At 36.6% G+C, this 26,190-nt stretch overlaps 1 protein-coding gene across 1 annotated transcript in view; it reads right to left on the bottom strand.

Annotated features, from left to right (window-relative positions):
• Positions 1 to 625: 625 nt before the first annotated feature.
• utrn (utrophin) overlaps positions 626 to 26,190 on the bottom strand; it is a 214,009-nt gene continuing 188,444 nt past the window's right edge. Inside the window, exons 71-76 of the mRNA XM_015376772.1 lie at positions 14,847 to 15,008; positions 13,810 to 14,047; positions 7,828 to 7,903; positions 7,532 to 7,615; positions 4,763 to 4,788; positions 626 to 1,818 (exon numbers count right to left, since the gene is read on the bottom strand). Coding sequence (XP_015232258.1) covers positions 1,810 to 1,818; positions 4,763 to 4,788; positions 7,532 to 7,615; positions 7,828 to 7,903; positions 13,810 to 14,047; positions 14,847 to 15,008 — 595 coding nt within the window. The 3' untranslated portion in view covers positions 626 to 1,809. The remainder of the gene's footprint in view (positions 1,819 to 4,762; positions 4,789 to 7,531; positions 7,616 to 7,827; positions 7,904 to 13,809; positions 14,048 to 14,846; positions 15,009 to 26,190) is intronic.

Below are 26,190 nucleotides of genomic sequence, written 5' to 3'. Positions count from 1 at the left end.
TAGAATATCCCCTGAATAAAAAAACATAAATGCTCCAGCCACAAAGAAAATATGAAATGTTTTGTCGGCCAGATGCAATGATTGGAGCATAATTAATGAATGGATCCATGTAGAATATGGAAAACAAAAGCCATTTTTAAAGACTCATTCTGACTTATAATAAAATATTTTAATTTCTACAATTTTCAAACCCAAAACTTCAAAGCTTTCTACAGCTTGGATCAGCGCGATATTTGCTGACCATCGTGTGAGGTGGTTGGAGAAGGACAATGAAATACAACATTTTGAACTGATGACAGACAGCCGTAAATGATGCAAGGTGAAAAGGCTAATTAGGTTCCATCATTCATTCTGAATGATTCATTTTCTCGGGTGCAGCTCAGCAGGCGCTCTGTAAACATGTAATAATGATAGACCCCACACCCTGCATGATCAATTCTCTTGATAAATACTAATGATTCTGGCTGGATGGCATCTGCAAAGGTGCCAGTAATCAGATGGATATTCTGTAAACCAGGCGCCTGGCTAATTCATTAGCAGAGCTTGTTTTGTTTCATAGTTATTTACAATATAAACCAATCTCAGAGCTAAATGAACAGGCAGAAAAACAAATATTTAATATAAAACTTTTATTTAGAATAAAACAATGTAGCCATATTACATGTAGTGTTTTCAATCTATTTTACATACCTCAGGAGAAGCGACACAGTTCTGCCGTGATAAAGTTCATCATGATTAGAATCGTTAAAACAATCACTAACATTAGTTGACGGCTGGAGGAGGTTATAGTAGTGTTGGTCAGTTTCACAGGTTTTACAGAACAGCATAGATCACAACAACATGACGCAGCAAGGAAAACCCAACAACTGATGCTCATCATGGGAACTAAGCTTCTGCAGGTCAAACACCCACAGTGATTACTTTGTTTTTAAAACTTGGTTACTCCTCATTGCAGTGTACACCAATACAGTAAGCAAAAGCTTAGAATACTAAACCAGGTTGTTCATGACTGAAACAAATCACGACTGCTTTAAACGACCACAAAGAAAAACAAAAAAACTGTGTCTACGAGTCTGAGGTAGCAAGGCAATCATGGCTTTACTCTGATTTATTAACATTTATCTCCAAAAAAAAAAAATCCACCCTACATAACGATGATGGGCCTTTTACAAATCAAGATTAAAAGTCTGCATTTATTTAATCTTTATGCACAATATCATTATAATTTAAGAGCAGCTGTCTCAGTTTTCCACATGTGGAATGACAAACTCTTATAGGCACAGAAAGGGTAAAGTTGAGACAAAGTCTGCCGGCATTTTAACACGTTTTAAAGGGGAACTTGACATCAAACATGCTTAAGGACAGATTTCAAAAGTGACTTTACAATTTCTAAACGATCCTGTAATCTGTCAAGTGTCTTCTTTTATTACTCCCACTCCCTTAAAAGCTACTTTAACGGACAAAGACAAAGGAGCTAGATGTTACACAGCAGTGGAATGACACGAAAATGTAACAGTTTTATTCGCAGTAAAGGCAAAAAACTGATCACAAATCCCAAAGCAATCATTTGCAAGAAACCATATTTTACTATACAGTACATCTGGAAATCTAAAGAGGAAAAAAATAAACTGACACAAGTTCAATCAAGTTCAGGTACAATCTACAGTTGCATAGTACAAGACAAGATGGTAAAACTAGTTCAGTTGTCTGCCTCTGTGCGTCTTTGGGATTCAGGGGTAGGGAATTGTTTTTGTTTGGGAATGGTCTCATGTGTGCACACACACACACTCCATTGTATGGTACTTGTCCTCACATGACCTTAAAAATACAAAGAGAAAGAATCAATACAGTTAAAATATTAACTAATGCCAACAGAGAATCAAAACAGATTTTACAACATAAACATAAAAAAAGTGCATCTGAAGGCAAGTTATTTTAGGCTAAGAGTTGCCACATATTTCTCTGGATCAGGACATCTTGAAGTGAGAGGAAAAAAAGAAAATCACAAGTTTGAAGACAGTAATCCAACTTTGAAGGCTGGAAAATGGACTTGAGTGGCTAAAGACAGGTACGGTCCATTAGGAACAATACAGCTGTAGTGGTGAGTGTGGAGGGAAATATAACTACTAGCTTGGAAATTGGACTTTAACCTTTAAATGACTGTTGTGTTCATGTCAATAGAGCGTACCATAAATTGCTCAAATATAAAAAAAGAGTAAGGATAACAGTAGTGTGCCAATGAAAAGGAATTAACGCATTTATCTCTAGAAAGTTTTGTTAAAAAAATCTGACAGATGAAACTGAAGTGAGGTTGCTGCTAAGTTCCAAATGTAAACGCAAAGCAAACTGAACAGCTTTTAAGTTATTTTTCCACTCATGGCTTAGTATTATGAGATAGTTTCTATAGAATCCAACTCTTTGTCACCATGGCATCACTAACCTGGGCTTGAAGCACTACCTATAGCAGTGGTGCTGTTGTTTTGCAGAAGTTCATGTGGTGTATCTAGTAGTTATAATATCTGTTATGTGTGGAGTAAAAATGGAACAGTAGGAATTTGAAAATATCCAGGCAGATTGCAAAACTGAGTTTCACAATCCTTGCTTTTAAATGTGTCATTTCCATGATTTTAGTATCTTACTATAATATATTCAGGTTGTGGATATAGAGCAAATGAGTTGATTTATGGTGCAACACGTACTGTAGGTCTGCATCCACTACCTGCACATACAGTCATGTATAATAAAAAGACTTCCCTGTTTGTTTTTCTAATATGTTTGGAATTAAATGAATATTTAATCAGCTCAGAAGTAGAAAAAAAGAATTAGAATGTTTAAGCAATAAAAAGATATTCATCAGATGACATCACTGTTTCTTAGAAAAGAGGAAAACCGGACAGTGCTGGTTTGTGACAATTTATTTTTATCCCTACAGATATTAAAAATAGTGAGTGCAGGGGGTTCGTGAGTCATGGTGCAATGGGTTCTCAGTTTTAATGCAAATGTATGTAACTCAGCACTCCAAGCATAAAAAAGAACAAATCGGGAAAAAATAAGGAATTATTGGTGGAATTGAAGTGAAAGAAGAAATTAGATAAGCTATTTGGTTGATTTAGTAATGCTTATGAAATGAGGGTGTAGCTGTGAAATGAGAGAAAAGATCCAAGTCTGGATATGAAAAACACATAAAAAACAAATGTTTTATGAAAGGTTTTATGTTCAGTTGTAGCTGCTGGGTTTCCTTTGTGTTATCAACCAAGAAAGTAATGCCAAATGGAAGTCCTTATAGAGAATAAACTGCGGTGTTTGCTTCATTTCTGCTTTTCTTGCTGTATAGATTAGAACTTGTTTAGAACATAGATAAACACTAAAAGAATAACCTGTGCTTATTGACTACACAGGATTCCTACTAAGTTTTCAATATTTTTTATATTTTCTAGAATTAATTTCCAGAAATCAAATTCTCCTTTTATCTAAGTTGTAATCGATATATATCGAAGTTCATTAGGAATTTTTTTAAGATATTTTGAACGCGTTTAGACTAGGAATTAATGGGATTAATCGTGATCATTAACTGGAGTATAGAGACTGTAAAACATGCCTTTAGCTGACAGAGCGATCCACTTAGAGCAGAAATTATTCCAAGATTGTAAAAAAAAATATAATAAAATTTTGCATTCAAGATAATATGCTCTATCCAGAACTCCTCAAATGGAAAAGTTTTAGTTTCACCTGGTTTAATTTCATAGGAAATCTTCTTTGGGGACCCTTTGGCTATCTGATTATTAATCGATTTATCGGCAAAATAATCATTAGTTGCAGCCCTAGTTTAGCCTCCTATCATAGAACCCTTAAAAAACCACAGACCTAAGGGTAGATGGATGGGGTCATTAAATAAATAAGAATAAATTAAAGGATAAATAAATGGATATGTAAACAAGTTGACAAAAAATTTGTGGAGTAAAAAAACTCGGAACTAAACAGTATTCCTGACATTTTGAATTGAAAAAGCTTCCTGGATGGGAAGGGAAATATCTTCAAACTTGGAAACCAAGTCCAGTGGATTGTTTTAATTATTTGGAATAAAAAAAACATTGAAAAATGGATGGACTGGTAAAGACAATCCAACTCTAAATAAACTACATTTTCCATACTTCTCTAAACTGTTTATTAAACCTGATAGCAAAGCCTGTAGGATAACACGAAAGGTTTGCACAAAACCTAACTGCATGACTACACCACAAGAAAGGACCCTTGAGAAAACTGAAAGTAAAAATGGTGACAGTTTTCCCAAACCTTGAATTAACACCATGTATAATTCTTAACTACTAAATATTCTTTTGTTAGAGCTTTAGGAGAAAATGTCAGAAAGTTTGGATACAGCAGCGCTGAAGATATGGATGAATAATTGCAGTGGAACGAGGTCAGTGGTGAAAGCTTTTACAATACTTCCATCCCAAAACGCACCTCGACCTCAAACCGGTAGAGAATGAGAGGAGCCGACTAATGGAAGTCCCCAGAGATCCATTAGTCGGCTCTTTCCCAGAAATCTTCTGATACATGCATGAAGTTGAGGGATTGAAGAAGGGTCCTGCTTTTGTGGCAGCACCTGTAATTACCTCTAACATGCACTCTGCTCCAACTTTACCCATCTTTATTAATTACTCATAAACAAACTACGCAACAGAAAAGAAAAAGAGAGAAAGCTGCTAATATGCAGACTAATTTCCAGCTCTAGTGTTTATATTGAGGAAAATCGTCTTACCTGTGGTCTTGAGGAAAGGCTTGAGGCTGTGGGAGAGAAAACAAAACAGCAGTTTAATGCTTTAAATTAACAGTTCATCTGTTTGCATTTATATAATGCTAAATCATCAGCCTGCGGGTGCCTTCTCATTTTGATACACACACCCAGCTCTGCACCGCTCATTCCTCTGGGCTCTGCAGGAACTGAAGCCTTATAGTGCTGGAGCCAAAGCAAGATTGGAATGGATTTTTAACTAAAGCCCTCATCTTGGTTTTAACCCTGAAAGTAAATGCAATTTAAAGGCAGCAAGCTTCAATTTTACATTTGAGCACTTTAAGACTTGATTAACACTCCTAAAAGTGGAGATTCTTTTTAATTTGGGAAAAGCATATCAAAAAGGACGTATAAGCAATTGTAGATCGCCTTAATTCTTATCCTGAATTTAGTTTAAAATTCAAGAAGTTAGCTTTTCAAAAATCTATTTTAAATAGCAGCCTTCAGCTATTAACTCATCTTTGGTAATAATTCCTACATTTTCTGTAGGGTTAGGCAGCAATACTGACTTTGGACTGGATAAAACAAATACTCCCAATGTCTGAGGATGATGTGGCCCCTTTAGGCCAAGTTCGATGCCTTTGATGCTTCTGGTTTAGAAGCAGTTTAACATAAAGAATGGGACCGCTGTAGATCATCCTGGATATATCTGTGTGGTGGCTCTTTAAGCACTACACAACTATATCTCAGATCTTGTAAATCTCCCAAAAACTCTTGAACTGGCCTTATTTCACAATCTTTCCAAGGCTGTGATTATCTGTTCCTCTTTTGCACATTCCTCTAATGCTTGATTTCCATCCTCAACTTTTTTTTTTCTTAATGCACCCAATACAGCACCCTGTGTGTGTTTCTTTTGCGACTATGTCACAAATGTAAAGTCAGTCGTCTTTCCCCCGACAGTCTAAGCTATAAACTAATATTTAAATGTTACGAATACTGATTTAAATTGGCCTTAAACGCTAATTTTAGCATTAGGTGAAGGTCATCATAAAATTTGACAGAATAATATTAGTTTTGGATTAGATACTGAGCCCTTCTCAGATAAGCATAATCGTGTGCTTAGTAGCCATCATTTAAACTTCAAATCTGACAACATGCACACAGCAAGTGAGAAAGGACAAACACTAATGGATCATTATATTCATGGAGAGGAATACATGGACAAAGCTGATAAATCAGGAAAAATGTGTGAGATAATCCTCACCGATCATCTCTTCTCTCTTTATAGCAGCGGTTCCTTTATTTTATTTCTAAGGACATCCTTAACTTTAAAATCAATATTAGAGTGTAGAAGTACTACAACAGTACTATAAATAAAAAAAATGAAAAGTATTTCTGCTCTCAATCCTATTTTTATTCATTAATGTTTCTTAAGTAGGTTCAGATAGTCTCTTTTGTCATGAGAAAACATCACTTAATGTTGATCTACATGGTGGACTTTCTATAAGTTCAGCAACTGAGCTTCTAACAATGTATAAAATAATCTTTAGCCAAATACTTTTTTTTTTGGTTCTTACCACATTGGGAACAAGAACAATTTTCTCGGTTCTTGCGGTGTATGCAACAAAGCTGAATACACCCCCCCTCAGGCAAACGCTGAACCAAAAAGCAGAATAGTCTTTATTCAAGCAATTCCAAATCCAAAAGACATAGAGGGTAAAGTTCAACTCTACATCAGCAGTTGTACTCAAATTCTGAAGGACTTCCTTTCATGTTTGTAAAACCAGAAGAGCTCCTCCATCCAAGCAGTTACACTTAAACGCTGCAATAGGCTTTTTTGTCATCCACTTCTATTAACCGTGCTGGATCCTAAAAAAGCAGCTCAAGACTGCAAGCTTTTAGTTAGTTCTTCAATATTATGATTTTATTTTATAAAATTCGCCCTAGTATTTTAAAGTTTTTGCTATTTCTACTTGTCAAGTAAGCATTAGAAATTCTACCCACTTCTAAAAGCTTTACTAAATTAGGGCAGATTAAGAACATTGAGCAGGGATCCTTTTCCCAAAAGGGTTGCTGTTCCTCTGGGGAACTGTTAGTCCGACCACACCATAAGAAAGAGAACAAAAACACTTGAGTTAAGCAGTAAACAGGCCTAGTTTTGGAGCTAACAATGAAAAATATATTAAAAATATTAGGAAAACAGACCTAGGCTGTGTCCGAATGTCTGCCCTAACCACTATATACGCTCTATATAGTGATTGAGGGATCTACAGGTTGGGGCGGACGTTCGGACACAGCCTTAGACTGTAGACTGTGCAGCTGTTCATTGATGATACTGTATGTGACTAAATGTTACTGTTAGGTGAACCGGCATTTATTTAAAAAAAAAACAAAAAAAAACGCCAAGGCAAGGCTGTGGTTTATCCACATTGATTAAAAAGTGAGCTTACTAAATTTGCAAATTAAGCTAAATACATTTCAATAAGCTGCATTTTTCAAATTTTTTACATATTTTAGAAGAGCTTTCCTAATCTTCTATTTTTCTTTCTAAAAATACCAAGGTTGTTCAGATATTCCACACAAAAAACAATGTACAAATAATTGGAATATATAAAAGAAAGACAGGCAGGCAGGTAAGGATAGGCCGACTCTCTTTAAGACAGCAGCGTGTAAAAATAAAGAAAAACTAAACTAAATCAGCCGTTCGACTAAAGAGAGGCACGGCCTATGGCTCTTGTGGTGAAACACTGGCATGCTGATGTTTCAGGGGAGGTGGAGGAGGACTGGGAAACTTACGACTGCATGCAGGGAAGGAGTTGTTAATCTGCTCCATTACATCTGCCAGGTCAGAGCTGCTGTTGTGGGAGGGAAGCAGCTCCTCTGGACACACAGAGGCACAGAGAGGTGGGTATACGGTTACTGGGGACACTTTTTTTATCCTACCCCAACAATAAACTTCCTAGATTTTCTACGAGCGATGACCGGATTTTTGAGGATGAAGGAATGTGGATTATTCTCCTTAAAGGATAGAAACCTACATGTGTGTTTATATGTGTGTGATTGCAGCTCATCACCAAGTTACAGGGTCTTACCTGAGTTTTCTGTAAGTGGTCCTCTTTCTTGCACAGTGGGAGAGGATGCTCCATTTACCCTCGAGTCCACCTCCGGCTGATAGAGATGGGAAAATAAAAATAAATAAAAAAAGATATGAAATTTTGTTTCTAAGGTTAAGAGGGTTTTGCCTGTTTTAGAGTCTGATTTGATTCAAATCATAAACACATCACTCATGTCGGGTATTTTCCCTCCGGTCTTTAATACAGCAAGTATCAAACCATTGTTGAAAAAGAGAAACTTGTACAAATAGGTCCTTCAGAACTACTGGCCCACCTCAAACCTCCCATTCATCAGTAAACTTACAGAAAAAGTTGAGCTTCAACAGGTTAACAATGACCAGCTGCTTTGCTGTCTTCCAGTGAGGTTTCCATGCCAACCACAGTACAGAGACTTCCTTGATTAAGTTGCTCATTGACATTAAGTGACCTCAGCATATGGAAAACTGGGTTGGCCTTGTTGGTACCACACTGGACTGGTTTAAATCCGGTCTAAAGGACTGGGACATTTATGTGTCTATAGCGAACTTTAAATAAGAGACCAGAAAAATTGCATGCGGGGTTCCTCAAGGCTCCATTCTGGGGCCCCTCCTGTTCAACATCTACATGCTTCTCTTGGCTCACATTATAGCAAACAACCAGATTAGTTACCATAACTATGCAGACAATACACAGGTGACTATGAACCCATCAGAGCATTGGTTAGATGTTCAGAACAGATAAATAAGTGGATGCGGCATCATTTTCTACAACTTAATAAAAACAGAACTGATGTAAAAATCTTCAGACCAAAGGAGGAGAGATCCAGAGTTAGCTCACAGCTTCAGCTTCTACAGCTAGAAAACACGGATTGTGGACTAAATCTTGGTGTCATGATGGACTCAGACCTGAAGCTTCAGAGGCACATGAAGGTTACTAAGTTACTAAGTCTGCCTTTTATCTCCTGAAGAATATTTCCAAGATTAAAGCACTAATTTCCAAGCAGAATCTAGAAAAACCCATTCATGCATTCATCTTTAGTAGAATTGATTACTGAAACAGAGTCTTCATAGCTTTGCCAAAAAGTTCATCAGAAAGCTGCAGCTGATCCAAAACAATGCTGCCTGTATTTTCACTAGAAAAAAGAAAGTAGAACACATCAGCCAGGTTCTAAAGTCCTGCCACTGGTTCCCTGTAGCTCAAAGAATAGACTTTAAAATCCTTCTGTTAGACTATAAATAACTGAATGGATCAGCACCTCAAAACATAACAGATTTATTGTCAGTGCATCAACCTTCCAGACCACTCAGGTCTTCTAGTTCAAGCCTACTCCTGTTCATCCAAACTAGAACCAAACATGGAGAATCAGCATTTAGTTCCTATGCTCCACTGATCTGGAACAAACTCCCAGGAGCCTGTAAAAGTGCTGAAAGCCTCAGTTCTTTTAAGTCAAAGTTAAAAACCCATTAGTTTAGAGCTGCTTTTGACTCTTGAAGTTAAACTGATCACATAGGTATTAGTTGAAGGCTGTGGTCCAACTGTTTTAGTTGTTTTACTACCTGCTTTTATCTTTATTTGCTTTTATTTTGCTTTTGTGTTTCTACTTCTACGTTATTGTCTTATTCATGTAAACCACTTTGAAATCTCCATCTACTGAATGTTGCTATACCAATAAACTTGTATTTATTTCCCCACTGGCACCTAAAAACAAAAGGCTTGCATGACGAGAACACAATGAGCTTACAACATTTCATGAAGTTCCCTCCTAAAGTTTCACACCGAGAATAAAACCTTTTGCGTGACTCATTCAAAGACCTCTAAGGACTCTTTTCTGGAGGCGACAGACAAATTCCTGGAATCCAATATAAATGATTGAAATGAATATTATGAAAGTCAGCCAAAAGATACAGCAAACGTTATTGCATCCACACTGAAAGAAACAACATGAAAGTTTAATGAGTCTGCCTTAATGCTGTTACATTTAGCTCCAAGCACATGCAGTAAATCAGATGGTAAACATAGATTACCTTTGGCAATCGGAAAGTCTGCGATGACATTTAGTGGAGTTTTTAATAAGGTAATTAAAGTAGGAGACGTTGGTGATCCCTCACCTAAACATACTTCATGCTGTCCACTGTCCTAAGCTTCAAATATGTGTTAACATCACACAATAACCTTAAATAGCTGTCTAAATATATCTATTATAAGTTATTAATTATTAAAAGATAAATAAATATAATTTTGAAGGTTATTTTAGTTCAATGAAAGTCATATTTTCCATCTATGAACATTTGCATCAAACGTTTTTACAATCTTAAAATTTTCAGGAGGAAACTAGAGAAAACTGTTTATCTCTGGCAACCACCATCTTCTTTAGTTGCTGTTGTCCAAACCGTGAGTAAAGCATCAAATATCATCTAAGAATAGCTGTTTTAGAGCTTTAGTCAACCTTAAAGGGTGTAAATGTAACACCAATCAAGCAGAGGGGCTTTTTTTAAAGATGTGTCCTTAAGCATAGCCTTAAATGTCTGCAGCATATGGACAACAAACACCTTGTTAGATTTCCAGGGACTCAAATGTCAAACAGCACCACCTTATACATAGCAACAGGATGTAAAGTACAAACACTTACTTCTGAGTGCTGCATGATGTTTGCATTTATCTTTAGGAGACAGCAATTCACTTCAGAAACCATTGGAAAAAAAAAAAAAAAAAAAGGCTTCACTAAATTCTTGCAGAGATGCCAGACTTGTCTACCGTTTGATCTACTCTGGTTGAAGTCCTATTGTTTTTTTCTTGCTTGTACTTCAGTTTATTTACAAAAGATTTGTGGCACTGATGTGAAAGATAAAAGCTGCATATAGAGGATAAAGCATGAGTAAAACATCTGAGGAGGAGTGTGACTGTGTGCATTTACCATGACGATCTGACAGTTACTTTTAAGTAAATAATTTCTGGTGGCTCAGAGTCAAAATCTAAAATTATATTCATTTTTTAACTTGAGAATATACAGTACTTCACTTAAAACTGTAATTAAGGTCAACCAATCAGTCGGGTTAAAACTTGATTAGACTTTTTTTATATTCCCCCTGCAATTTTTTTTTTTACAGTAATTAAAATTTCTTGAATTACACATTAACATGAATTCAACACACTGTAGTGTGTTCAGTCATCAATGCACACATTCAGCGACACACAGGAGCTCTTTCAAGCTGGGCACCGTTTTATTCACAACACCCGTCCCATCAACGAGGAATCCGAATCAGAAATACTTTAATAATCCCAGGGCAAAATTACTTTTGTCACATTACTCCATATGTAATAAAGTGGCAATGGGACCAGTTTGATGTAACACAATTTCATATAATATATATAATTAGCGGGTCCCCGCTCCATCTAGCCATCAGTATGGGGAAACGTTGAAGACCCCTGCCCTACATCATCAACTCAGCATCTTAAGGAGCTGTTCACACAGAACGGATTGAGTTAATGTTAATAACAGATTCATACTCTAACCTTTGCATGTTGCAGCTTAAACCCAGATTAATTAGACCAGGCAAAATAGCCTGAATGTTTAAGCTGCTATTAAACCAACCTGCTTATTTAAACTCATTTTTGTTTTCTAATGCTCATCTGTAGAATTGAAATATATTGATTTCACAGGCAGAGGGGAACAAACAGGTTTGGATTCACTTCATGAAGGATATGACACGTGTGGATGCAGCATCTGCGGTGTTAAAGTTAATCAGGGCTTTAGCACCAGAAAGCAAAAATAAAACAAACACGGGTTTGAGGCAATATCTAAATCAGCACCGCAAAGTTGATTGTATTTATAGTCTCATGTTACACTACTCAAATTAAAGATGCTTATTTTCATTCTGTAATTCTATTTTCTGTTTCTTTGTCTTGAATATTTTTGGTTTTTATCAAAATTTGAGTTGGATTTAAGTTAGACAATGCATATCCCTTGAAGATTCATTTGTAGTTTTTTTTTTTTTTATATATATATATTCTGGCCGATATATATATCAGATATTGGCCAATATGTGATATCGGCCTTCAAAATCCCATGTCGGTCGGGCTCTTGTTTTAAATAACTGTACAAAAACTGTGTCAGCGTTTTAGTCCTTTAGTTTTGTTTTTTGACTTCCTCTATAATAATAATAATGAGCTGCTCTGTGTCGTTCCTACCAGCTGCTGGTTGTGTAATTCTGGACCATTATTACTGCTCTGCAGCTGCTCCTCAACAACAAGCTTAATAAAAAATACAACTAAGAGGGAAAAATAAACTTTTAATCATAGTAATGTAGGAGTCAATTCATATGAGGCTGCAATGGAATAAAAATCATAAATTTCTCAACAGAAATAAAACTGTATTTAAATTTTGAAAGTATAACCATAAGCAGAACAAACTGTATTCTTAAACTAACAATGTGACTATGGAACAGTCTGCTCCGTCAGGCATCTTTTTGAATCCTTATTCAAATTTTTTTTTTTTTTTGGTCTGCTAAATAACTACTGGTTTTTTTATACTAATGGTTGCCTTACATCTATATTTTGAAAAAGGGTTATGAGAAAAGCACAGAAAAAGGACAAGTAGTGCTCTACACTGCACAATTAAGGACCATTTGGGATTATTCTGAGGACTACTACTTCATTTTCAAAAGAGAAGCACATGTGGGGCTTTTAAAAGTTTATTTTAACTATAAAAGTGCAGAATTATAACCATTCTGCTCAAATTGTGAGTGTGGACAGTAAGCAGCCTATGTTCTCTCGCATAACTAGACCTTTGGGCGACATATTCATATTTTAAAAGGAACACTTTGTATCTCACAGGATTCTGCACCACTTAATTTATGAGAGCAGCTCCAGCTATCATAAAAACCCTGTGATGCGAGAAAGTCTTCATCAAAGTAATAGCAGTTATATGACTTTATTGACCTAAACTGATATATTTTTTTTTTTATTTTGCACTTCAAAGAAAAAGAAACTATTCTAAAAAAAATTACTTACAAGCCAAATACAAAAAATCTGACTTTTTTCTTTATGCTTGTAGTTGATCATGATTTGCTGGATTCTGCTTTTAAAAACTGACCTCAGTCTTAAATATCCTATGGAGGGGTGCACCATTATGCTGAAAATACTGCAATTATCAGCTAAATGTTCCTCGACTGATGGGAAACAGTTGTTCTGAAGGTTTCAGACCAAAGTGAGGAGTCTGAAACCTGACACTAAATTATGTGGAGTTGCAGAACTGTAGCTTCCACTTTTACTGTCTGGAGAAAGGATTTTCCAGACAACGAATTTATCAGTCGATAAACTGCACTATTCTTCTGCAGTCCATTATTGTACTTTGCAAATTACGCTATTTCTTGGTTCCATTGCTGCTCTCCTCTAGACTCTCTACTATACATCATTAACTCACTGTTTATACAGACATACATCCACCTGTTGCCTCAATTTAGCACATTTTGTACGGGTGGCAACAAAAGAGCCATGAGATCTTCCGCTGCTCTGCCACTGAGTCTGTTTCTGCCAAAACCTTTGTTTGTTACTTTTGGAGACGTTCCATGCAGGTTTTGAAACAATAAACGCCATGTTTCCATATACTGCTTTCAGAATAGTTCAACATTTTTGTCAGAAATATTTTAAACTTGCTAAGCTAAACAAAATAATCTCTTATATTTGTGCATAAACAGATACCTTGATTCAAGCAAATTGAGCAACACTTTTAGGACAGAATCTTAGAAGACAAAAAAACCCAATGAAGTACATATTAAATGAAATTCAAAGAAAGGGGCCAAAAGGGTCAAGTTCAACTTGCTAAAAACCAACATTTGGCAGAGGTTTACCTCTTAAAAGCTTTCTATGCATAGAATAGTATGACTATAGAAATGGATTAAAAAAATATCAATATTTTCTCCTAATAAATAACTTTTTCATTTGGTGATAAAGCTTTCAAAAGAGTTAAAGGACTTCTGTAACCTGATGCAGTAGCTGTCGCAGACGGTGGAGCTGCGACTCCAGCTGCCTGTTGTGATCCTCCAGGAGGTGCATGCGTGCCTCCAGCCGGCCTTTGTGTTGTCGAAGCAGCTTGGCTTCAGCTAGAAGATCGGCCTCGTCTGGATGAGAGGACTGACCCTCAGACTCCCAGGGGGCTCCAGCAGAGGCGCCTCTATCACCATGTTGTTCCTTCAGCTGCTCATACTCCCTCTGCAGTGTCCTGAGATAGTTGATAAGAAACAAAGTACAAGGACAAAAACACACATGAACACCTGGATACCTCGCATTGCCATCATCAAGACTTCTGTCATTCTTTTTAGTTTTTCCCAAAATAAATATCACAAATTAACAACATTGTTTTTACTCAAATTTCAGCAGCCTTTTTATGAACCTGCACAGTGAAGTGCAATGCAAACTTCTTTCATTTAAGTTCACCTCTGCTTTCTGCTCCCAGAGTTAATTCTGACTGATGTGAGTAAATAAACACAAAGGATCTCCTGCCTCCCCCTTCCTCTCCTTCCTCATCTGAGTGCAGAAACATAAGCTGCAGTGCTTTACTTAAGTTGGCATTTATGAGCCTGGCAGTAAAGCTCTCACAGCTCACCCCCTGAGCCGGTGCATGTGTGTAATCAGTGCTAAATCACTTCAGTCGAGCTCCTGGCTCTGCAAAAAGCATCTCAACAACAATAGACTTTGCAGTCATTCTTCTTACTATGTCCATTTCATTTACAAATCAAACATTGTGTGTAGGAGCCAATATAGTTAGAAGAAGTGTGTGCCTAGAGTCTCCTTTGGACTGTAAAGTTACAGAAGACAGATTACTCTAAGAAAGCGTGACAAAATAAAGCCTCTTTATTTTTATTATCATGTTTTGAAACATCCGGATTTATAAAACTGACTTTTGCACTTTTAAAAAGAAAGGTTTTTCTTACTGATCTGAAATTCAGGTAAAATAATCAATCAAAGTTAGTTTGATTGGAGTCCTGATGAAAACCTTTATTTATGCGTTTAATGATTACCTCTGTTCCTCCTCCAGACGGGCGATGGTCTGCTCCAACTCGCCTCTCTCCTCCCTCTCAACAGCCTGCAGTATCTGGGCAGGACTCTGAGGCTGGCTGGACGGGGAGCCTTCGCCGCCCAGAGTCTGGCAGTACTGAATGATCAATGCATGTTCATCATCCCTGTAAAAAGGGTTAAGTTTTAGATGAGTGAAGATCCTAAAATATCATCATGTCAGTCCCTATTATTTTAACATCAGGAGCAGAAAGTTTTAATATTCCCTTTGAAATTCATAACAGAAACACATTTTGTGATCTATGATAGGAATTAAGGCAGCAATTTAAAACAAATTACTGATTAATGAAATGACCTTTTGAAGGATAATTATAAGGTAGTAAGAGAAAACTCAAAAAATCTAAAGACGCAATTAAAATTTGACTTTTTCCCCCACCACTATTGTACTTTAAACACAGGCCTATAATGTAGGAAATAGAACCTTAAATGGAAAGAGCTGTTAGGTAACAGCACTAGGCGGGGTTAAAATTTTATGTCCACCAAGTGTTGGACACCTGATCATGTTAATTCTTTTTTTCTAGTCCCCTTCTTCCAATTGGAAAAAAATGATCACACAGCATGGCCACTGTTATGCTGATGACACTCAGCTATATTTGTCCATGAAACCTGATGAAACTAACCCATGCACAGACCACAGGCATGTCGTAAGACATGAAAAGCTGGATGACCTGCAGCGTTCTGCTTTTGAATGAAGACAAAACAGAACTCATTGGATTTGGGTTTCATTTACATTCAGTCACTTCTGGAAGAGATCAAATTGTCCTCTGATGATGTAAAAATCCTTGGTGTTATTTTTACCAGGACTTCTCTTTCAAATCCTGTATTTCACAGGTTTATAGAACTTCATTCTTTCATCCAACTGCAAAAAGTACGAACATGCTGTGTGGGAGTGATACTGAAAAACTAGTCCATCCATTTGAAACTTCAAAGCTGGACTAATGGGCGATTAGTATTACTGTCAATAGCTGTGCTTAGTGCAGTTAAAAGTCTTCAACTGCAGCCAGAAATCTGACCAAAATTATAGAGATATCTCTCTCCTACCGGAGCTTCCCTTTAGTGTCTCTAAATTAAAACTAAAATATAATTTAAAAAAAAATCTCATCACTTATAAAGCCATAAATAATAAGATTTTGTATCAGATCTGATATAAACAACACATGCAAGTTATACTGAAAACTTAGGTGACAACTCTTTAAACCAAGCATGGACACACAAGTTGTTTTTTTGTTGTTGTTGTTTTTACAGATATTAGTTTTAGGGCTGTTTTCAATAATCAATCCAACATATTTCCAAATGAATTTCTGACTCCCAAATCTTCAGGTTAGAAACATAAATATATATAGGAACAGTGTCCCTAAATATGGTCTGACTATACAGACATTTAGTCAATAAAACATGAACGTAATCTCATATTATTACATATTGAGTTTTCAGTACTCTGTATTATTCTTTTACTAGTATTTTTTTTTCTTTTTATTTCTTTAAAAGTTACAAAGAATTTGATCAGATAGAAGCAGCAGTTGTTTTCTTCACTGTTTAATTCGTCTATTGTTTTAGTGTAGTTGTTCCTGGTTATAACAGGGAAAACGAACAAAGGTACACATTGTACATAAAATGTCTTCGGTATATGTTATTGTCAAAAAAAAAAAATTTGATCCCACATATTGTTTCTTTATCTTAATTTAAAAAAGAACATGAGAAAATAAACAAACCACTAAGCCAATAAACCCAAAGTACTGTTTTACTTTTCAGAGAGTTTTGCCCTACATTCCTCCTAAAGCTTTATTTATAGCAGACTAATGTAGAAAATGAAGGACATTATTCAAATGTAAACATATTCCTTTAATTACCTCGAACTTTTAGAGGCTCTAATATCTTTTAAATTTAATGGGAAATATCTGTCATTTAGGACAGGTTTTCTGTCACCATCTTAGGTACCTTAAACATGTTTCAATATTTGAACAAATTCAACATGATATCCAGAATGTAGAAGCGGGAGTCATTGTTGGATCAGTTGCCTAGTAGCAGGGAGGTTTTTGGTTTAGTTCTTGCCTGGAGCCTTGAGTTGACTTCATGTTTTCCTTTTTTCTACAATAACCTTAATACAATATTTGCATGTTAGGTTAATTAGAGTTCTTTACTTGCCCTTAGGGGTGTGTGTGTGTGTGTGGTTTAGCAGTCTCAGCTCTTGTTTAATGAATCTGTTGATCCTCTGAACAGGCCAAGAGTGAACCCTACCTCTCTCCTATCAACAGGGTTTCTATATATTCTATTAAACAAATTCTAGTTGGAGGTTAGAAATATTGCAACCAAACTTTAACACAATAATAAGACAACAGTATCAACTGATCACCCTGCTAAAATAACTTGATTTAAAGTAAAGGATCTTCAGCTGCCGTATATCTGGTAAAATGAAAAGATCCACAATTCCAGGTGGGACACATGCCAGTCTTAGCTATCTGATTATCCCAGAAGCGAAGGAAGGAATGGGTGATTGAGAGCATGGCTGAGCCACAGCTTTGCAGACAGATTAAAAGATATGATGAAAGAGGAGAAATGGCTTCTGTCTTGTATCTGTAGGAGTATTTATCTGTCATCTCAATGATAATGAGAAGAGGTGGCAGGTCTTCCTGAAGCCCAGCAGTCATCTTTATTCTAGGACACGTCTAACACTTGACAACCACACTTCAGGAAAAAGGGAAGAAAGCTGACTTTTTAAATGATTTATTCACTGTTAAAGCAACTTATTTTGAGAGGCAGTTTGACAGCTTGAAATAAAGTTTGGAAGAGAGAGAGTTCAGTTTTGCCCTAGCTCCACATAAAGCATTTTCTTAAGAATATTTCAGCTGTCATCATGCCATCTCAACGTAGAATGCAGTATATACTTGTTTCATATATGCATTCATGAAAAACATTAGGATTTACCATTAAAATATTCAGGTTTTACAAAGAAAATGTTCACATAGACCCTGTGATCGGAGTACTAACACGAGAAAGCCCAGAGGATTTTATGGTGGTGAGCTGGCCAGGACTGACTACAGGAAGCCATTCCCTATCCTGGTATGAAACATGTTAAATGACAATAATGTCATCTATCCTGCTGTCAAAGTTATTTTATTTCAAGCTCATCCGCCCAAAACACAACATAGAAAACATTCTAGTTTTTGTACATGTTCTCTTTTGTAAACCTCTTTCAGGCATTCAGGGTGAAAGCAAAGGATACCTTGATGCAGCGCTCAGGCAGGAGAATTATTTAGAGATTCTAACTTTATTTAAAGGAGTATTAAAGTTAGGGACACCCTTGAGATAATTTATTACTGCACAGTTAAACAGCACAATATTAGTCAGGTCAATAACTATCCACTATTGACTTCTGCTCTATATATGTTAAATAGTTTATACTTTTATACTTTACTGTATGTGGCTTGCTTTTGTGTCTTTGAGTAATGCTTGTCTGTGATCAAGCTGGATGAGATCCATTTTGGTCCTGTGTTTTAAAACTGCTGATACTTTATTCTAAACACTTTAAGCCAGTAATTGTATTTTCTTTCCCTCTAATGAACATGCATTCCCCAAAAGACTGAATGTGATTCACGAAATATTTCTAACATCCCTTTTTAATCAAGAAAATAGAAACACTATATTAAATGTTTTAGTCCATAGCGCTAATCCCCATCACACATTTTATAAAGGTTTAGTAAAAGTAGGTCCTAGCAACACTAACTGTTTGCACAGCATAGACAAATACTGGACTTCTTTTTAACTTTTATAGTTAAGAAATCCTTCTCTGTTTGGAAATACTGAAAAGCTTAGACACCCTAATTACACAGAACATGTGTAGTTAGGGTGTCTAACCTTTTCAGTATTTCAAAAAGATTTTCTGATGTTTAAAATCTAAACACGAATGACATAAATTAAAAAAACTAAGACAGAAAATGAATGTCGCATATCTCCTGCTGCAACAGGGAGAAACACACACATACACAGTCTTACATTTCACCCTGAAATATGCTTATACTGTAGAAGGGGAAAAAAATAACCCACGATGATGAAAAAAGGCTCCTGCTGAGAAACCTAAAATCTGGCAGTAATATCATATTCTGGGGGAGAGGGACGGGGGTCCAGCACACACAGAGTGGCTAATTATGCATGTTCTGGAAGACCCAGGGACTGGCAGGGGAATGTGGAGGCAAACAAGAGGGGATCATTACCAGTGAAAATGAGAACTATGGGAGGTAGTGCTGCCTCAGTGCCCCCTGCCATGAGATCATGGGATGACGAAGGGCAGCCAGTGGTACAGGCATACTTAAACAATGTCAGAGTGGTATAGCAGGGGATTAAAATGTAAATAATAGGTGGATTGTGAATTTGAGTGTCCTGTTGAGGTAGAAAACCCAGAGGGACTCGTTACTCAACAACAGACAAGCATATAAAGCAAGCCTTCTCTATTTAGCCAAGATGAGCACTGCTGATGCATCAGATGCACAGGACAAACACCAGAGAGAAAGAGCGAGTAAAGAAGATATTTAAAAATAGTAAAAAATCTAAGTTGTAAGATGATGGAAGATGACTGCAGGAAATGAGGTACAGTTTGTTAAAACTTTTTGCCTTAATTTTAGCTTCCAGGTGGAGAACTATGTCTAAACACTCTGGAGTCATTTCTCAGTCCCAGTGCCCAAAGAGTAAAACATGATTATTATGCAATCAGCAATAATCAAAAGGCCTAGAAGGAAAAAGAAAGAGATTATAGGGAGAGATGAAAGCCTACATAAGCGGCAAAAGAACAAAGAACATATTAAAAAGTAGAGACAAAGGCCAGCATCATGTTGAGGACAGGAAAGTATGCAATAACAAAGCCACTAATTACTAAACTGTGCTGTATCTGGAGGACAGAGACAACACCAATTTACTAATTTAGAATTCCCCTTTAGATAAAAGGCTATACAAAACAAAAATAACGCATTCACTGAAGCAAAACTCACTCACAAAGCAATTATTGATATCAATATACAACTGGCAGAGAGTCTGGAACTGTGGTTGCAAAATTTGAATAATCAGAAAATGAGCCAAAACTCAAACAGGCATGTAATTGGTAAACGCAACCATCTGTGTTAAAGTGTGTCCGATTCCATAAACAGAAATGCTGCTACCTTCAGTAGTCCAGTGGTGCATGGACATAGTTTTTGTGGACATGGGTGTCCTCAAGAAATAAAGAGATGGCAAGAAACTACTAAACCCAAGAAAAATCCAATTTGAGACTTTTTATAACATTCAAGTATTACAGAAAAAAAGACAAAGGGATGAAATTAAAAGTTATTTGAGAAGAAATCCTGACCTTTTACACTACACAGGAGAGAAATTATTTTTCTCTCCACAGGAGACCCTAGTTTTGCTTGTAGTTAGATTTTTTTTGTCTAATTTTATAAGAGCAATATGTGAAATTAAAAATCCTGCAATCATTAATTTGCAATTTATCGGACTGGCTTTTGATTAGAGAGTTTATACTCAAGAGACTGAAGCTATAAAGAAGCAAGCTCCTCCTACGTCTAGGTCTGGAGTCCTCATATAAAAGCAGAGCGATAAATAACGCACCAAAGGAAGCAGTTAAATAAATCAAACAGAAGTTGTCAAGTTTAGACTTAATCAACTGTAATAATATTTTACAGGTTTTTATCAGAGGACTTGATAACTGTGGAGGAGCAGTACATACATCCTTATTGACCGACATTAACCTCCGAAGGATGCAGCCATTGATATTAATATTATTTAATCATGCTTTAAAGTATTTTTGCTTTATACGCTATGCTAGCTTTTTAACCTAACGGCACTAGTGTCTTTGTTCCTCCGATACTAACAAAAAAATGCACATCTGTAACTTTTTTTTGTAATTCTTAAAGATAGAAAAAAATCTGAAATTATAATGCTCTAAAGTTACAATTCACAAATGGTTTTGAAACTTAAGTTCTGGACCATTTAGAGCAAAACTGAGAATGTAAGAGGTTTCTGATGTGCAACTTGTAGAACACAATTTGTGTACTTGTACTTAAAATTTGAACAGGTAATTCCAAAAAAGATCAAGAAAAAACAATGCACTGGACTTGGTTTCCAAGTTTGAAGATGTTTCACTTCCCATCCAGGAAGCTTTTTCAATTTAAAATTTCAGAATAAGCGTTGCGTTTGAAGCTTTATATAGTAGCACAAAAACTTGTTTTGGCTTAGAAAACACACAAATGGAATCAGAAGAACCTTAGGTAGTCATTTTGGGTTCTTTGTTAGCCTGCAATATCCGATACTGGGTTATGCCTCTGAAAGGGGGTCGTTAGGGGCAATTGTTGGCTGGGCTGCCCAGGTGAGATGTTTTGGTCCCCTGCATGGCGATGAGGATTGAGATGATAGCAGGAAGGAATCAACTCTATCGCTGCATTGTAGGTTTTTGAGAGCTGAAACCAGAGTTTGTCCCCCCTGTTTAAGGTTGGTTTTTCCTTCTTAACATAGATGGCTTCCTTCACACTCCTTTTAACCCACCTGTCTTCTTTATCCAAAATGTGAACATTCAGGTCCTCTAAGTGTCCCTTGTCCTTAAGGTGAAAGTGTTGCTGTGTTGAGCCATGCGTCTGTGGAGAGGTTGTTTGGTTCCTCCAATATAAAGATCAGAGGATTCCTCACTGCATTGAACTGCATACACCAATCCGTGTCTTTAAAATTGGAAACCAAGCCTAGTGGATTGTTTGTTTTTGTTTTTTTTACTTTTTTGGAATTACTATGACCTGGATGACAGAATCGTCACCAGCATTTGAACAGGTGTAAAAAACCAAAAATCTGTACTTTTGTTTTTTTTTTTTATTCTACAATTACAAAACTTGTAATGTGACTGCAACTTCAAATTCACACTTACAATGCACAAATAGTTTTGATTCAAAATTACCATCATGCACAACTTCTTACCTTTCAAAGTTGGAAAGGTTCCCTTTGTGTGCTAATCAAGTTCACCATGGAACAAAGTATTCATGTCTTTGCACATGTATTTCAGAAGGAAGCTACTAAGTTGCCGGGTACTGAAGTCTCCCAGCCAAGACAGCTGCATTTAAAATTTGTGCTAATATTTATTCATTTCAAATTTACTCTATATTTTAAAATTTTCTGTTTTTGCAACTTTTTGGCATGGCTGCTTTATAGCCTTTATTATTCATATATTCATTATGTTACTTTGTAAAACTGGTATTTTTCACCTCAGCTAACACGAGAATTTGGGATTCAAAGCAGAGAGATTTCTTTGAATACATTTTATTTATTCTGCTCTTGTTGGACTGAAATAAAACTTTCAGTGAACATTCGTTCACTGAATCTTACAGTGCATTAATTAAAGAGCCATGGGAGCAGGTGTGAGTGGGAGCAAAAGGTAACAGTCAGAAATTCAGTGAGAGCAGTATAAAAGCAAAAAGTCCAACTCAGGGATGAAGTTCAGACCCATAACTTACTGAAGCTTCACAGAAGCTACACTGGCGGATTTACAACAGGGGATAAGACACTCCTGTTTGATGACTGTAAATATTTTAGACACTAATGATAGTTAGTTTAACAAAGGAGTCAAACAAGCCATCTATGTTAAAGATGTACAACCAATTATAAACAGGAGAGGTCGCAATGGATTTCTTCTCTCTAATACTTGACTGGTCCTCCCAGCAGCTACTCAGAGATTACTGCTTAGGGATGTGGGCTAAGGAGCTCATACAGTATAGGATTTTAAGGGACATGTTCTGACTGATAAGCAACAACGACGCAAACATTACACTTCGGGATGGGAATCGAAAACTGGTTCCTGTTCAGAACCGGTTCTGTGTGCTCCAATTCCATGGCACCGTTTGGCAGCTCGCTTAACGATTCTCTTAACGGTTTCAGGCAGCACCACAGCCTCTGGGCAGCATGACTTACGTTGTGTTTTTTATGCAAATTATGCACACGGCATTCGGTAAACAAGTACGACGTGACCACGCGTAAGTCTAGAAAAGCAAAACAAAAAATAAAAAGGGCGTTCCATCGGGTAAAGCGATCGAACGTTTGGCTTCATTTTAAGGAAGAGAAAGATGACAAAAAGGCGCTTTGCAATCATTGCAAAGTGGCAATTACATCTGCGGGAGGAAATACATCCAAAATGCAGAAACACCTGCGTACACAACATGGCATATTTTAACGAATGCCGTGTTTTTGATGCTTCCGGACAGAAGTTTAAGTTACGACCATCACTGAAGGCAACTCTGCTGGTAAGTAGCTAGTTTTATATCACTGTCTGTGCTTAATGTGGTTCCTAATAAATCATATGCATTTCTGGAAATAAATCATTTCCTATCCCTCTTTAGGGTTATTAAAAGTGCTAAGAAGTTGCTCCGCAGCTCAGGGAGCGGGAGAAAGGTGACGCTCGTTTATTTAAATCGGGGGAGATGAGTTTATTTCCCGAAATTGTACAGTAATGCTTTTTCATTAAACGGATGCCTTCTCCATTAGATTTAGATGACTGTGACTAGGCGGGTAGCCTGGTTGGCTCAGAGGCTGGCAGCTCCCGTTCACTGCATTCTGTTTTCACCGAGGCAGGCAGAAATAGAATGTCCCAGGCGAAGGTAGACGAATGTCACCGTGCACTTACCAAGTTCATTGTTTCACAGAATCGATAAGGAATCGAATCGTTTCACAGAATCGATAAGGAATCGAATCGTTTCACAATCTTATCAATTCCCAACCCTACTTACACTATATAAATATGTGGACACTGACAGTGACATTAAGGACCCCATCAGTGTGATTGTTCTTACTACACCATATTTTTGTCAATGCCCAACAAACATTTTTTTGTGCTTACATGAACATATTTAATTGGTTTAAATCAGTAGAAACATAAGTAAGGTCCTATTGATTCTTAAGGTTTCCATTTTATTGAGTTTCCTAAGGTGAAACTTTGTTGAGATCAAATAGCTTTTTGTAACTCAACATCAAAAGTAAAAAAAAAAGTTTATTTTGAGTAAATTGGTGCTACAGATCTGGCTTTGCTAAAAGAGATTTAAACCTCAAAGCCCTCAGTTCAATGCCACCAAATGTAAATTCTCTTGCATTAAAGTGTGGATGTTTTGATGATCTATTGAGTATTTGAATAATAGATACACCGAGTGTTGTTATATTTGGAGAATAAAAGTTCTTTGCTCTTCTATTGTTCCTATTCTAGGAATAATAGCGCTCTTTCATTTCCATATTTATATGCATCAGCAGGAGAGAGCAAATCCACATCCATAATGGTGTTTTGAATATGGTTGCTTCACGTCATTATCCTTCATCAAACCTTTATCTTCCTCACCTCATTACTGCGGCGCTGTGTTTGGTAGACTGTTACTTTTACGTCTTTTTTCCTCAAAAAAAGAAGGCATTGTTAATGGCTTCAGCTTCTGAAAATGCCACACTACACAACACAATAGGGAACAGTGGTAATGTGTCTGTGCCACATTACCAAACTTACAAAACAGGAATATAAATCCCCCTGAGCTTCCATCGCCAGCCGCACACTGAAAATGTTTCTTGCTCTTTATATGCTTCCTCTCTTTCCGGTAATCGATCCAGTAAAGAACAATGAGCGGACAGCTTTTAGAAGTCTTCAGAAGAACACTTGCATTTGCAAAGAAACTATTCCCTATGGGATGTGGTCCACGTGATACATCAGCAAGGGATGCAATCTAGATCACAATGAAGCCAAATGTTTCATTTTATCCTAACCGAGGATTATCCCTAGTCTTAAACATTTCCCCACGTGAACAGCTAGTGCTTTGCAGGAAATATTTCCTTGAAAAATGAAAAGATAACGGTTCCCTTTGTAGAAATCCCCAAACTATGTCAGTTTCTCTTAACACATCATGATGGAAAACATTCAGCTCTCCAGACAGTTTTATTTAAGCTTTGAGACACAGAGAAACAGTTTTCCCACCAGGATGTAAAAATATAATATATCCCAAAAGTCCTTAACTTATGAAATTTTAGCACATTTTTCTCAAAGACAATAACAGTAGCAGATGTGCCAATCTGTTATAAAATGGAGAGAGCAGAGAGACAACATGGCTAAAAGAATTTCATTCCTAAATCCATGTTCAAGTTAAGTTTTCCTGAAGCCACGTCCAGAACCTCAGTTCAGAAAAACAGACTGTCTGCAACTTCCTCTGAGTTATAAGAATAACTAGAATAAACCTAAAGAAGCTCAAGAAGTTAAAAGTGACTACATGGTACCCAACCAAATGCTAACATGTTTTTAGCAGCTTTTTTTATAAAATTAAGCAAATTTATCTCATCTTGTATTTGGTAGCTACTGGCGTCACTATTGGATCCTTCCTTGAAGCACGATCTGTACCATCAGCTCATTTGCCCAAACATGCATCTGGGTCGCCCTTCATAAAAAATTACCTTGATTACGTTTTTCCCTAACTAAGAGTAGTAAACGTACTAATCTATAATGCATTAAAGTTTAATAATGTATTTAATAAGAAAATACACGCAATTAAATCCTTTCTGTTTTATCACTTGTCTGTGCCGGCAATGGAATCATACGCTACTTCTGGGAGCTACATTTTTCAGCTTTGGATTTAAACATAAATAGTCTTTTTGAGGTTTTTTTTCTCCTTTCGCGTTAACCTCATGATATATAGTGCGTTATCTAAAGAAAAGCATGTTTATCTGCATGGTTTAATCATATTTTGCCAGACTGCTCTGAGCATGTGCCTGATGATGACGTCATACAAGGAGTTTAACAGAGAAAATGTAAAAAGCTTCAAATCGTCTTGGAATAGTCCTTAAAGATTTTTTTTAGAGATACAGTATAGCGTTATTTATTGATTTAAGGATAAAAGTAAGTACTTTTAGTACCATAATTACATTATTTTTGGCAACCTGGATTTATATCTGGTATATGGTACGGATTGTGCTTCCGGTACAGATCGGGTAGTGAGAACTGGCTCCATTGTCTTCATAAGCTAGCAAAAGAACTTAAAAGGTCCCTAACCCTAACTATTCTCTCAGAAACAAAGAATGTTATCCGTGATCCGCACAAAAACATTAACTCTCTTGATCAAATATGCCCCAAAGAAAGCTTTCACAAGCTTTCTTTTGAAAGCAGACCTACCAGATCTACCAGTTTTTGTGGCTAAATTATAATCCTTAAAGCTTCTCAAGTTTGCTTTGCAATTAATGAAAAGGTGACAGTGATTTAGGAATGCTTGCAGTAATTTTCCCAAATCAAGAGGAGAATTTCACTTATCCGCA

This window comes from Cyprinodon variegatus, unplaced genomic scaffold, assembly GCF_000732505.1.
Source record: "Cyprinodon variegatus isolate N-32 unplaced genomic scaffold, C_variegatus-1.0 Scaffold141, whole genome shotgun sequence".
NCBI classification, from domain to species: domain Eukaryota; kingdom Metazoa; phylum Chordata; class Actinopteri; order Cyprinodontiformes; family Cyprinodontidae; genus Cyprinodon; species Cyprinodon variegatus.
This window is presented reverse-complemented; position numbering and strand designations above follow the sequence as displayed.